Source organism: Vidua chalybeata, chromosome 7 (genome assembly GCF_026979565.1).
Source record: "Vidua chalybeata isolate OUT-0048 chromosome 7, bVidCha1 merged haplotype, whole genome shotgun sequence".
Classification (NCBI taxonomy): domain Eukaryota; kingdom Metazoa; phylum Chordata; class Aves; order Passeriformes; family Viduidae; genus Vidua; species Vidua chalybeata.
The window spans coordinates 27,961,336-27,976,068 of record NC_071536.1 but is presented as its reverse complement, the minus strand read 5'-3'; the positions used below and the strand labels follow the sequence as shown (position 1 = coordinate 27,976,068).

Sequence of the window (14,733 nt, the reverse complement as noted above, 5' to 3'; positions counted from 1 at the left end):
ACCCATCTAAGCAAACTGTGTAGATTGCCCAAATATATTTTTTATTACTATTTATTTTTCCATAACCATCCACACCTTGGTACTGAATAAGGTGTAAATCAAACCAAGAACCCTGCCCTGAGGAGATTGTATTCTACAAGATAGTCTTGCCTTTCACAGTTGGATTTTTTTTAAATGAAACTCAGAATGAAATATGCTGAGAGGCAGAAAGAGCGTATTTCTTGCCTTTAAAACATTTGATTCTGAGTTGCCTTGGAAAATAGGCATGTCCTAAGCACTCTTTTTTCTCATGAAAGTAATACAGATACTGAGGCACCCTCAGTAGTGCTTGTATCTTTTGTCTAATCTTTCTGCCAGACCACCTTTTAGTAAAATGATAAACATTGCGTTAAAAACTGGGTATCAGGAGAGGGACTGCAACACAGATATGAGATCCAATACAGAGGGGTTTGGTTGTGATTTTGTGACTTGCAAGTGATTTATATGTCTTGTATGCAGTCCTTAGGTAGGGAGCCCATCCACTGACATTTTTAGTTAATGATTTGATAGTAGTGGGAAGGAAACCACTACCTATGCTACTACAATGGAAAATAATAGTGGTAAAGGTTTGTAAAAGCTGTGTGAGACTCTGTGAGAATTGCTGCAGTAACAAAATGAAAGTGGTAAAGAATGAAGAGCTGCTGCTGCACAGCAGTGAAAGGATCCCATTTCTGTGCAGCTCTGTGCAAGTTACACAAGATTTAATTGCAGCTCTTCATTGTCATTCATGCAGGCTGCAGTAATTTTTCCCCAGTAGTAGTTATAGTAAAGTAATATTTTTTTTAACACTGGATAAGTCTCTTTGAAGATGGCACAATTAGTGGCAGCAGGAAATGAAGATTTCTGATTAACTGCAATTAAAGTATACTGTGATGTGGGTTATCTTACAGACCTTCCAAGTGACCTGACCTTGAGCTGAAAGGCTGTATCATTCAGCCTGACCAAAGCATGCTGGGAGCAAAACCCTGCTGGTAAACACTTTTTGTGTCTGCCAAGGAACACTGCAATATGCTTTTGTCAGTCCCAAATGAAAAATAAGGGCACACAGCATTTTAGATAGATCATTGGCAGCACGCATACCTCACTTTCTATGCATGACCAAACTGGTTTGGTCATTGCTTTAGGGAAAGGGTAAGATGAACATGCCCATCTGCATAAATCTATGGAGGCAAAATAAAGGATACAGAAATATTTGATGTGCACATTTGCAACTCACACTTAGGAAGGGAGATGAAGCAAAGTTGTTTAGTGAATTTGGGTGTGTTATTGAGTTATTGTGCTGAAGAACAACACTAACTATTGCTCTGCTATTGTCAAGTTCAAGGTAACAGCCATTCAATTAAACCTTAATGAAAAAGCAATAGTCTCAGACTTTACTTATGAGTCTGGTCATTTTATTGACCATAGTCAAGCTACCTAGTCAGATTCGTATCTCATGTTGCATTTAACCAGAGCTGAGAGAAACTGTATTACTGGTTCTATGCTCAGTGCTCATGTAATATTTGATTTTTCTTTTGTTGCTCTAGTTCCCCAGTTTGAAACCAGTTGTAGCTACGTGGAAGCTACACTTGAGGAGTTTTTGGCTTGGAGTTGTGGGCAGCCTTCTTGTCTCTCTGGACCATTCAGTTGTTATGATTACTCCAAATACTGGGCTTATGCTGACTACAAGTACATTGCCAGGATATTTGAAGACAAGCCAGAAATTTTCCAGGTAAAACATTAATATTGTGTCTTCCTAATTGAACCATTGCAAATTATCTAATGTAGCTTCTGAAACTTCTACTGCTATCCCTCTCTGCTCCTTTGGCCACTTATTTTAAAATTCTGAAATAAAAGCTATTAGCTCTCAGGCTAACTGAAATCTGCCAAGTGGCAGCCATGAAAATTCTGGGTCTCATTACAAATTTAGAAACACCACCCCAGCTGACAAAAAAGAACTACCAGGCTGGCATCACTCTCCTTCCCATTTAGGCCACATCCATCTTACACCCAAATGGTGCCCAAATTAACAGCTCCACTCAGGAGGGAGGATTGATGGCATGTATTTCATTGTAGTAACAGGGCTGTAACATGGCTTTGCTCCATGTTTTGCCTTGTGGCTCATTTTCTTAAGTAGCTCAGCTCCTTTCCTTAATATAATTAGATTAACTGTTTGTGAGGAGGAGATTCTGTGGAGGCAGTAAAATACAGGAAGTAACCTGTCCATGGAAGTATGTAATTACCATACACAGTAGGACAACTACCCAAGGTATTTCCTTTTATTTTCTGTGTGCCTATCTCCTATTTAAATGTCTTGCTTCATCTACATTCCTGCTATTTCTCCTTGCAAATTCTAAGAGGGCAAAATTAAGGATAGCTATACAAAAGGTGTACTTCTTCAAAAGATATAAAGAAAGAGTAAGTAAAGCCTTACTCATTTCTATATTTTGGAAGGTGAAAATGGAATCATAATTCCCTGTAAAATCACTGTATCACTGGGGTGACAATGAGTATGTACTGATAAGCCACCTCAAATTAATTATTTCCTCAGAAAGAATTTCCCATGGTCCTCATATGTATTTTATTCTTTTGTGCCAGTAAAATTGGTGTTTTTCAGTGATCAGTCTTTTTTTAGACTTCTCAGACTTTCCATTGGGTCAGAAGGTAAGGATTGGGCACAGAGACTATCTTCCCTTTCTTTTCCCCTTCCCTTCCTGAGTACACTGAAACATAACCAGGATCACATAACCTTGGGCTGGTTCGTGTTGTCTGAACTAAACTGGGAGCTCCAGGGACGTTTGAGGCTTCCCCAGATTTTTGCATAACTCTCTCTGTGGTCCTGTCTTGGTCTTCTCTTTTTCTACCTCCACAGAGAGCATTTCCATGTGTCTTCCAGCACAAGCCAATAGCAGCTCAGAAGTCCTGAATATCCTACTGCTTCCTTCACATTTGAAGGAAACAACCATTGTTCTACCTTTCTCTTTCCCTTGCCCCCATTCAAGAGCAAAGCTGAGGCTCCAGGAGTTGCATTTCTGTGCAGGTGTCATGCCACAACCTGATCACCTGACCTAACACACAACAGATTATACTGCAGTTTTAGAATAGACACATGTAATGGTTGTGCCATGGATTTTTTTAAAAAGCAGAATCTGGGAAGGAAAGAATTGGTGGTGTTATGCAAGCAAATATGGTGTGTGTCATCTGCCATTTTCACAGGCATGGGAGAGAAATGCATCTATCAGTTCCACACTTATATGGCTTTTGAAACACTGCTGCACAATTTATAGCTGCCAAAGGAGTTCTTTGTAGAAATTCTCTTCCTTTCTTGTATGAATTTGATGAGAACTCCTTTTTTTTCTTCTAGATTTTATTTAGATTTACGTGAGGTTATTTGAAGGGGAAAAGAAGGCCAACTGCACTGTTATTTATAGTGATTAATAGGGCCATTTAGAAGTTGTTTGAAATTTAGATTGCACTGTTTATCATTTACAGTTGTGTGGGCTAAGGTAATGATTCCATTATTCTAATCTATGAGCAATATCTAGCATCTTACATTTTTTGTTCAGTTGATATTTCATTACAGAATTTGAGATATAAATCAGGAGCAAGATACATGCATGAAGTTTAAATAGAAATGAGACCTTTTAAAGTGACATACGGGTACAGATTAACTTCATTATAACCAGCAAATGAAATAAATATATATCACAAGTAATGTGCCATCTGTTATGGTTGGAACACCTTTTAGTGCATTTCTTCTTACTGTGGCTTTTTATTGTAGAAAAGGAACCCAGTGTGACAAGATTTCAGTAATACTACCAGTTCCTTTTCAGTTCATTGGTTAAAAACTATTTTACCCATAATCGCTTCAACTATTTACTACAGAAGGAGCATTTTCAAAAAAGTTCTTTTAAATCTAATATTGATTATGTGTGCTTTCTTTTCACTTAAATTGTAACAAAATATAAAAACTATTTAGGTGTGAGATTAAAGTGTAGAAATGGTGTTACGCTTAACTTTTTCACTGAAATTGTTGTATTGAATTTCAAATTTTATGCCTGCTGAAATCTATAGGAGCAACTTTTTCTTTTTGATCTTTTGCTGTCTTTGACAAATGTTTATATTACACTTCTGCATTTTTTTCAAATGGTGTCTTTAAAATCAATAACTCTGAAATTCAGAATCTTTAGCAACACCTAATTTTTGGGAAGGCTATCGCTCATTTTGAGGGTTTCCTGATGCAGAGTCGTGGTGAAGTCATCCTTATAATGTCTAGCTGCAGTTTTCTTCATCCATAGATCTTAAAAAAGGATAGTCATCCACTTGTCTTCAAGCAGCAAGCTTACATACTTAAATTAGGACTCCTAGATTCCTATTTTCTCTTTATAGGCAGCAGAAAGAGAGAGGCTTTTCCAAGGCTTGATTGAGAGTGCTTTGACTAGAGCAGGAGCCAAGATTAAATTAGGTTCCTAAAGTTAGGTGATGTGAATGACCCCAAAGTGCTTTACTGAAATGGAACAAATACCATTATCTTCCTTTTCAAGATGGGAAAAATAAAGCTCAGAGATGAAGTGATTTGCCCAAGACCCTCAGGAAGCCAGAAATTTAATCTCTGTTTCCTAAGGCTCAGTCTGGGGCTCCAGCCAAAAGGTGCCAGTATCTCTGGCCAGTATTCCTCAAGTGCTTTCCAATAAACAAATGATCAGGCCCTGCAGGTGGCAAGGGAGAGATGTAGATTCATGGGAAAGCTTTGTCCAAGCTACACAGAACCATTCTGCAAAACCCTTGGCTTGTCTGCAAAATATCTCACTGTGCCTCTTCCAAGTGTCAGCCCCAAGGGATTGTTTGTGGGAGGATCAATGGACTGGAAAGATCCAGCACTGTGTTCATAATATGTGTACACCTGTTCTGCCCTTTCTCACCCTGTCATCAAGTTGTTTTAAGTTCACTGCCTCTGCAGTTGCAAATATGTCAATTAAATAATAAGAAACTTAACCTGGCATAACACTGGGTCACAGATGGGGTAAAGTCTGTGTTCCCAGACTATGTGAAGAAAGCTGAAATAGGAGCAAGGAGAGAGCAAAAATTCCACATAGATTATCAATTGTTTGAAAAGAGAATAGGGATTTTTCTTTCATTCTTTCCTTTCATTATCTTTTTAAATGCCATATATAAGAATTTTTCTAAAAGCAATCCTGAGCTTGGGTGGATGGTTAAGGGTGGAGAAAGATAAAGAGTGTTTGAAAAGGAAAAGAAGCCCCATGTGGCCATGAGAATTTGGGCAGCCCTTCTGTAGAGCAAAGGAGTAACTTGAGTGATATGAAAGGTGGAGATGAGAATTTTGGAGGAAGGGGAACAGACTATGCATGCTCCAGAACCCAACCAAGGAAAAACAGGTGCAGTGGATAAAGAGTGATGAGCAGTGGAAGGAGAATACAGGAGACTCTCAGAACTAAGGATAGGATGTCAATCAGTTCAACAGCTTACATAAATAAACCTTTTTGTTGCTGTAGGATGTAAGGTGGTCTGACTTTGGTTTTCCTGGAAGAAGTGGAAAAGAGAGCACGCTGTGGATTGGTTCTGAAGGAGCAAACACTCCCTGCCATTTGGACTCCTACGGCTGCAACTTAGTGTTGCAAGTACAAGGAAGGTAACAAGTGCACATACATACAGGAAATACAGAGGAGAGTTATACTGTGCATAAAGTTAGTTTTGGACTCTTTTAGTATTAATTCTAGGTCCTAATTATTTCAGTTTTCTGCGTTCTCAATGACTGAAGAGCACCCTAACTGTTCTACAGTGGCAGAACTTCAGGGCATTCTGGAATTGACACAATTTTATTTTCTAGTTTGTATGTAATATGGTCCAATTATAAACACTTTAATCTTCCTAGTAGTTATGAATTCAGAAATTTGGAATTAGGAGATAAAAGAGTTAAAAATAAAAACTCCCCAAACAAAATAGAAATAAACTACTTTAGACTTTTACAATATTGTCTGTGCAAGAGCCTCTAATAGCCTGCTAGAATTAATTTAGAAGGGGACCATAAGGATGGGAGCAGCCAGCTGTGAGCAAAGTTGAAAGGGACATTTGAGGCTCCAAACTCATTTGGGAGCATGTGGCTGTTGCTGTATCTTTCTGCCTGTTTGCATGCTGTCTTTCTTTTTTTTTTTTTTACCATTCTTTTTTTTTCTCCTTTCCTTGCATATTGGCCTCAGGGTTGGTGGGTTTCTTTTGGTTTTTGGGTTGTTATCTATTATTGCTAGAATACTAATAGAGTAACAGAACAAGTTGCACACACTTTCTATGTTTGAGAGTATAGAGTGGAAGGAGAAATTTGCTAGGGGTTTTTCAATGGGATTAATTACTCTGTCATTTTGTAGAACGGTAAGATTGTGGTGGTGGTGTGATTAAGGTGCAGGATTGGAAGTCAGGTGTGTTGCCTTTTAGCTGGGCAGTGCCACATGCTGACTGGCTTTAAGGCAGTCAGCATGTGGCATGATAAGATGATAACAATGAATTTGTTATCATCTTATCCCTAAGAAGGGCAACTCTGTGTTTCATTCATGTTTGTAAACAGCCTTGAGGTCCTTGGGTGGATGTGCAGCAGAGAAACTCTAGAAGCCTCCCTCAGCATTGCTGAGCTGCAGCCAATCCTGATCCTTCAGATCACATCAGTAAGCATTGTGCACTGAAGTCCAGACACTTTAGTGTATTCAGGAGCCAGAAACCTCAATGAAAACCATGAGAATTAAATGCCATAATCTTCTGAGGATCCACTTAAATACTGGGTATACTAAATTAGTACAGTGATGCAGCAGACACAATAGCTGCCAAGCCTCTTTGATCTGTACCTTCGGATGCTGAACTCGAGCCAGAGTTCCAACATCATGCAGCAATTTTGTCCACCTTCCCAAGGCACTTCCTCCCCCTCAAGTAGACCAAAATCCTTGTTCCTCTCAGGGAAAGAAATCCAAAGCCCTTGCACAGGCTGAAAAGACAAAGTTGTTTTCTTCTTCAGAACAAAGCCTGTAAATAGATTGCAAACTTCCACAAGCTTGTGAATCCTGTGCTTCTTCAGAGCAGAAAGATTCCCTTTGGAGACTCACAAACAAGACAGGCTTTGTAACAGAATATAAGCTTATGCTAAACTTAAATAGATTTGCCTTTGCAGGAAAGCCAGGGACAGCTCCTTAGCCCTTTGTTGCTATCTTGAATTTCCTCCTTGCATCCCTTAGGCTTCTTAATTTTTTGCTTTATGATATTGCATTGCCGTGAGCCTGCAGGATTAACCCTGAGCCTCCTAACCTAGTCATTCTCTGCCCCCTCAGAGGATCTAGCTTGGAGGGCAAAATAAAGTTGCAATAAGGCTTGAGTTTCAGGAGAAGTGGTTTTGTGCTTGCATCCTGCAGTTGCTTTGGTAATTACTAAGAAACATCAGCAGCCTATGGCACTTGCATCTATGCTGGTCTCTGTAGTTCTGACTATCCTGCTATTCCTGTCTCTTCTGTTCTGTCCCTTTTGGTTTTGGTTGCTTTGCTCCCATTTCCAGGTCTGTGACTTAGAACTGACAACCAGAAGCAGTAGACAAAATTCAAGAAGTGAGTGCCAAGGGAAAGGACACAAAGAAAACCCTTCCTAGAGTCCAAAACAAAAGAGAAGAGCTAAACAAGCTCTCCAGCTGTGCTGTAAAGTGCTGCCTTTACTTTTCCATTGCTTAGTGCATTGATCATGTTGCACTGTTTGTCTGGCACCTTTTAAATGTAATAAATTTTCTTTGTGTATTCCTTCTGGTTATTTCTGTCACCTAAAGTGCTGCCATATAAAACTTCTATTTCTAAATACCATATGTACCTGCTAAGATATTTCATTTATAATGCCCATGAAACTGGCACCACCAGTTCTGGCATATTCTTTTTTTTTTTTCTCTTGAATCTGGTCTATGTAAGTGAAAGAGAGACATTAGCTCCTGAGGACAAAGTGTGGTCTCAGCTCTGCTTGGCCTTGGCACTGTGGTGCATTCATGTGCTTCTTTGGGCATGTAGAGAGCAACCTGGCACATGAGTGCCCTCATGAGCAGAACAACCCTGTCCTGCTCCACCTGGCATTTAGTCACACCAGTGAGTTCTTAAATGCACAACCAGCCACATTTTCATCATGTGGTACTGATAAAAGAAAAAAATACAGATGTTTAAGGATGCTTATGTCTATGGATATATCTGGTTTTTATTCATGACATCTTTGGCATGGGAACATCAAGGTGATTTTTACTAAGAATGGAGGGTTCACGACTAAGAGCCATGTAAGAACTGCAGCAAACAGAATATAATGTCTATACCCTTTTACTGTTGCCATCCTAAACACACAATGCCCTCCTTTCAAAACAAATACAGATTTTGAAAGCTTTTCATTCAGTGAACAAAAATACATTGTCTGTAACAAAACTATTTCCTCCAGTTTATGGAGCAATTTTTAATGCTCTGAGCATCTGTAAATGCTGCATGTAAAAAAGGAGGAAGAAGAAACCAGACGGGAGAGTTTTTTTAAATTTTATCTGCCTTTAAAAATGATTGGTGAGAAGCTGTAAATCTTCTCAGTTAAAAAATTAAAAAGTGGAATATTTTAAAAACACTTTCAGGAGACAGCCTGTAAGCACTGGCTGTGTTCTCACTGCGTAGGAGATTCACACAGCGAGGCAGATTTATGTTTTATTGAAAACCTTGCTACTGCCTTTAGTTCTTTACTGCAAGTGACATGCACTGAATATATTCTTATCTTCTCTCTATTTTCAGGAAGAGATGGCACCTCTTCCCACCTGGTGACACCAGTTTCCTTTATCCTACCAGAATCCCTTATGAGGAATCCAGCATATTCAGCAAAGTCAACATTGCCAACCCTGATCTGAAACACTTTCCCGAGTTTAGGAACTCAACAGCCCATGTTGTTACACTCAGTCCAGGACAGGTACCACTTACATACCAGCTTTACATTACTTAATATTCTATTTAACTGGCTAATTAAGGGCTAGGAAATCTTAACAAATTGACTGTGGAACTTTCCTCTTCTTTCACTCCACATTCATACCTTACAGATTTTCTCTCAGCACAGAAACTTTCTTCGCTGACAGTTATTTGCCTAGACTTTTTGGACAAAAACTGCAGACATTTGGAGAGCTATCACTCAGCTGCCTGATTCATAGATCAGAGTTCAATCAGCTGCCTGATTCCATACAACCACCTGTCTTGCAAGTACCTCAAATTTGTCTGCTTCATAACTTTCTTGAACTCTGACCTGTCTACTCCGACAGCAGTATGTTCCATAAAATGCATTTGGTTAATAAGTATATAGAGCTAGCAAAGGAACTCATATTTTGGTAGTGAACAGCCTTCACCTGTTGCTTTAATAAGTACTTTAATGATGATACTGGCATTTAGAGTGCACACCATTCACAGGTTTCATGGTGCTTTACAGGGCTGTGAGGATGTTTTTGATCCTGCTTTACTGAGATGGTTCAACTGTAAGTGCCTGGCTTACAGTCACACAGGCAGGCAGCAGCAGTGTGAGAGCAGGGCTCAGGACTCTTGATTCCCAGTCTCCTGCTGTAAATAGTGTCCTTCTTTATTTAATCAACAAGGTCTGTATTTGGAGTCTCAATTACCCTTTTTCATTTGTTCAGCCATGCATGTCCTGGTAAGGCACTGCTGTGCATCTCAAACTGTCAGGCCTTTCCAAAGGAATTTTGCAATGGTCATTGCTCAGAGAGTGGAGTTGCTGCTTCTAGAGCCCTTTTGCCCTTCTCCTACCAGATACTGTCACCTCTTTTGACCTGCCAGCTCAACAACTTGTATGAGCATTCCCCTGTCCCTAACTGGCAAACCCAGCTGCCTTCAACAATTTAAAGAGTGGATTTTTGCTAATTAAGTTAATTTTGAGGAGGCAGAGTGGGGCAGGATAGTAGCTTGCAACAAAAGGATGATACCCTTCAACTGGAAGTGTATGCTCTGCAGTTGGTACAGATGCAAATGGCGAATCTATGATCAGCCTTTACTGTTTGCACTACATTAGCTCATACTCATACTCCTAAAGCAAATCATTAGTTTCACAGTCAGCACTTTGTAAGGTTGCAGCAGTCAGTAATTTAAAGCACAAAGAACAAATTTTTACTATTGATAAAAATGCCACATCCATTCAGCACTGCGTTATCCCTGATCCCCAATACTATTTGAATTTATAATCTCCTTTGCAATGATCAAGTGTACTAGTGAACCTTTAATATGATCTTAATTTTAATTAGGCTTAAAGCAATTACAAATTAATCTTGCTAGGAATAAAAATCTTGAGCCAGCTCAGTAATACAATTTGTCTGCATTGCCATGAACGAGATACTGTTTGGATTTCTTGGGGGGAAAGTAATGTAGAAGCAGTGATGGAGCAGTGAGGTATTGCCTTCATCCCTTTTATCAGTGTGTTCTGGGTGGTGCTTGCCAGCATCTCATCCAGAAACTTTCAGGGCAGGTGGCTGGGAGCTGCTGCCATTTGATGGAGAGGAAAGGAATGACCTAGAAGAACTCCTTTATTAACAAGGGAGAGAATTCCTAAATAATGTCTTGATATGTGCTTAACAGTAGTTTTCACATAGAATTAGCCCAATTACTGCAGAATTTGTAGGCATCTTTATTTTGTGATAAAATGTAGCATCTCCACTCATTCCCAGAGGGTATGCAGAACATTTTGGATTATTGTAACAATAAAAGGCTGAAAAAATGAAGACAAAGGTGTTCTTAGGTATTCAGGAGAGCAGCTGCATAGAGAGTGAGCACAGCTTTGAAAGTCAAAAACTTAATGTGTCTAATGCCACCTTCTGGTCGATGTTTGCTACCAGCCATTTTTCTATACCCTTTCTGCCTGAAAGCAGAATTCCTTCATGTAACATTGTGCCAGTTCACAGAGTGTACTTCAGTTAGATCCTTTGTGCCCTTCCACTGTATTGTTCAGAGGTGAACCTCTATTATGAATTTTGGTGGCTGATTGAGACTTAAGGTTTTATAAAGTTTCATCCTGTACCTGACCACTGGCTGTCAGCTGCATTTCAACAGACATGACTTCTGGTTATACATTAGTGATCTGTTCTGAAACAAATTATGAAAACATTTAGATGTCAAGGTTACTCAAATAGGCAGCTGAGTAGTGGAAGGCCTTGCAGCAGTACATGACTATATCCTCTATATCCATGAAGTTACAAGCTCAAGTTGTGTCACACAAATGTAGGGGTTCCTTATAAATGTTTGGACCTGGTCACCTATGTGATGGTTGCAAAGCTGAGGATTAAGTATGGAGCAGCATTTCTAGTAAACCAAGATTCTTTTCTCAAATATACAAATACTCCCTAAAAGACCAGAAATGGGACAAAACACATATTTTCTTGTATCTTCTACCCATGCTCTGGGACAAGTGTTAAGGGAGTTGGGGATCTGTCACCCTCAGCTTAAATCCTATTCAGAACAGGTTTCCTATCTGCCATCAGTGGCACCTGGCACCTCAACAAGGTGGTTCATCCTTCTTGTCTAATACAATTACAGTCCTGCAGGAACATTCATCCCACCTTGTCCTTCAGCACAGTCTATAGAAGGAGCCTACATACATAGATGCTTAACTTTTTTGATGATTAAAAATAGGAGAGATGAATACCACCTGAAAAAGCTACAAAAACTGAGATGCTGTACAAGGATAAATCATTGATCATTCTTTCCTCTGCCCCACTTCTCACTGACTTCTGGCTTCCTTCCTGCTCTCTAATGTAATTGCTCTTAATCCATCTCCCTGTTAATCCATGTCCACATAACTAGACAATGGGAGAGAGACTACAAAGTGATCTGAGTTTATCTGAAGGTATGGAGAGCAAGCAGCTGCCACTCTGGGCTCCCGTGAGCAATCCCATTCCCCCTCTTGCCACCCCAGGCAGGTGCTGTCAGAGGCAGTGCTTGCCTGTCCTGGGCCTGGCCCTGTGCCCCAGTGCAGCCTGGAGCCAGAGGAGCTGCAGTGCAGGAGTGCAAGGCAGGACCTAACTGAGGTAGCCTCAGAGGCACATTGGGTGCCTCTTGAATACCTTCCCTCTCGCCTTGAAAAATATTGTCACTACATGGGGAAAAAACTATTTTAGAAAAAGATGAACATTACTGCTTGCTGGTTCTCACCATGGTCTGCTGCTCAGAAGCTCCCCTCCCCTGCTTCTGCTTTCCTGCTTTCTCAAAGTCTAAAGAAACACGTTTTTGCAGCCACAAATACTCAGTTCCTGTGTTTAGCTGCAGGATTTTCTCTTTGTGGGCTTCTGCTGTAGAATCTAACACACCATGGAATCCTACTCAGCAGCAGAGCTCCCAACAGTGCAGGCAAACCTCTGACTTCTAACCTAACCCTGAGCAAGAAGAAATCTTCATGAAGTTAGGGAGGGATTTCCCTGTGTGCTGCCTTTAAAGATGTTCTCTGCTGTGAGAACATCAGATTGGGCTTAAAGTGGGGAACAGCAGAACACACACTTCAGATAGCCAAGAAAAATATAATTGATACCTAAGAAAAGTGTTTTAGTAAGTCAAGAAATGCAGTAATTCAAAGGTAGTGTAATGTTCCAGCTCAAAGTATACAAAAGACTTTTTAAAAGGGGTTACAGTAGAAGAACCTACTTTTGTTGGGGAAGAATTTAAGTGATTTTACTAAAAGAGAATTCAGAGTTGGCCATACCAATAGTAGATGGTTGATAATTCTGTTCTGAGGAAGGAATAAAGAGTTTTCATGTGGGAGACTGCAGAGCTGGCCCCAAGTCACCCCACAGAGAAGGCAGACAGTCCAACCCAACTGCAAGACACCAGAACTATGATTTCCATCACAGAAGAAGCAGAAGAGTCCAGGAGCTGAATTTATGCTAGGATTGGTGATAAAAACACTGCTCAACTTGCAACCCATATGGAGAGCCCTATGAATGCCTCAATAACGAAAGGTCAAAACTGCAATTTCCTGACTCTGCTTCTCCACCTCTTCCCTGAGCTTCCCTCATTCTCTCACCCGGGTCACTATGGGAGAGAAGCCTGATGCAGCCCCACTCCCTCCTCTTCACTGTGCCTTTCCCCATGGCTGTGCCTGTATTCCTGACCCCAGTCGCCCTTGAAGCTCCGTTTCAGTGGATGGGAAGATACCAGGAGGGAGGAGGAGGCAGGATGAGAAGCACCTTCCAAGCACCAGGACAGCCAGGCACCAGCTGGGATGAGGCATAGGTTGGGGCAGCAGTGCTCACACAGAGTCCTCAGGTGGTGTTCCCACAGACTTGGCTATGCCTGCACCTACTTCATTTTATTTTTCATTGCCATGGTTGCAAACACTTCTGGGATTTCCTTGGGTCCCCCCGTGGCTCAGTGTCTTTATCTTCCCATCACACTGGTTTCATTTTGGGTGCATTTACCTAAATATCTTTTTCTAATGAGCAGAAATTTCTTGGTATAATATTTCACTTCAGGGTATGCTCTCTTTTTGAAGCAATTCCACCTTTGCCCTACCTTTGCACTGTATCAAGTTAATCATGTCCACTGAGAATTCAAACCTGCTCTGTTCTCTGTGCTGTACAAATCCTCAGCATTGCTCCACTTGCTCTCCCAACTGTTCCTTTGGTTTCTTTCCTCCCATTACAGCATCTCATTTTATCTTTTCTGGGACTTCTGTCCTACTTTAACTTCATTTGCTATATTTGGCTGTCACTAGCCTAAATATTAAAATTATCTGATTGGTTAGTGTTTAGATCAGTATCTTCTCAGCACGAATAAAGTTAGATAAGTTCTGTAGAAAGCAGGCTAGCACAAGATTATCTCTTAGCTTGGAGTAGTTCTGTCTTGCTATTGCACTTTACATTTTCCCTGTAAAATGTTTGCTGCATTTGTGTGTGTTGTTTCACTGTGGCTTACTTTCACATTTCCTATAGGAATGTAGCTAAATCTGTGTCCCATATTCATAAACATATGGAAGTCTGCTTTTTATAATTGTGAAATTGATCATTGGAGGCAGCGGTGGTGGTTTTTTGTTTGTTTTCATTTTGTTTAGTCTGTTTGCTTCTAATTTGAAAACCTAAAAGAATACTAGTTTGTAAATGTAGAAGAATCCTACCTTTCTTTTCTAGGTTGTTGGGATTTTTTGGTTTTGGGTTTGTTTTTTTTTTTTGGTCTTGTTAGTTCTGCTCTCTTGCCAGATGTATTTTTTTGTTTTAATTACCTTTTTCCATTTCTTCATCTTTATTAAAGTTTTAGTCCTTTTGGTTTTTGATAATTTCAATTGTCTTGTTGCTATAAATCCTAATTTTAACAAGCAAAGCTTGTTCAACAATAAAAGAGGGAGAGCAAGTGTCTTTATGGACCCTCTCTTGCCTATTTGAGTCACAGCTCTGTAGCTCTTGTATAAACTGCATCAGCAAACAGTGCCAGCTGCAGAAAGACACAACTTTGCAGTTATTACCTACTTAACCTGCTGGCAAGGGAAATCTGATTAGGCTCTAAAGGACCAAGTTCCTCCTCTTTGGTTTGAAAACACAGGACAAGTTGTGGGGATTGTATTTTCCTCGTGGCTGTACCTGCTCTCTCCAAAGTAATTCTGTTTCCATTTTGCACTGAGTCATGTGGAGCCAGCGCGTTCCATGCCTAATTTCCTTCTTGGTTTTCCAGGCAGCATCTCTTACTG

At 40.2% G+C, this 14,733-nt stretch overlaps 1 protein-coding gene across 1 annotated transcript in view; it reads left to right on the top strand.

Moving 5' to 3' along the window:
* The window catches only part of HSPBAP1 (HSPB1 associated protein 1), a 38,318-nt gene that overhangs the window by 16,169 nt on the left and 7,416 nt on the right, over positions 1–14,733 (top strand). Inside the window, exons 3-5 of the mRNA XM_053947249.1 lie at positions 1,566–1,750; positions 5,532–5,668; positions 8,811–8,982. Coding sequence (XP_053803224.1) covers positions 1,566–1,750; positions 5,532–5,668; positions 8,811–8,982 — 494 coding nt within the window. The remainder of the gene's footprint in view (positions 1–1,565; positions 1,751–5,531; positions 5,669–8,810; positions 8,983–14,733) is intronic.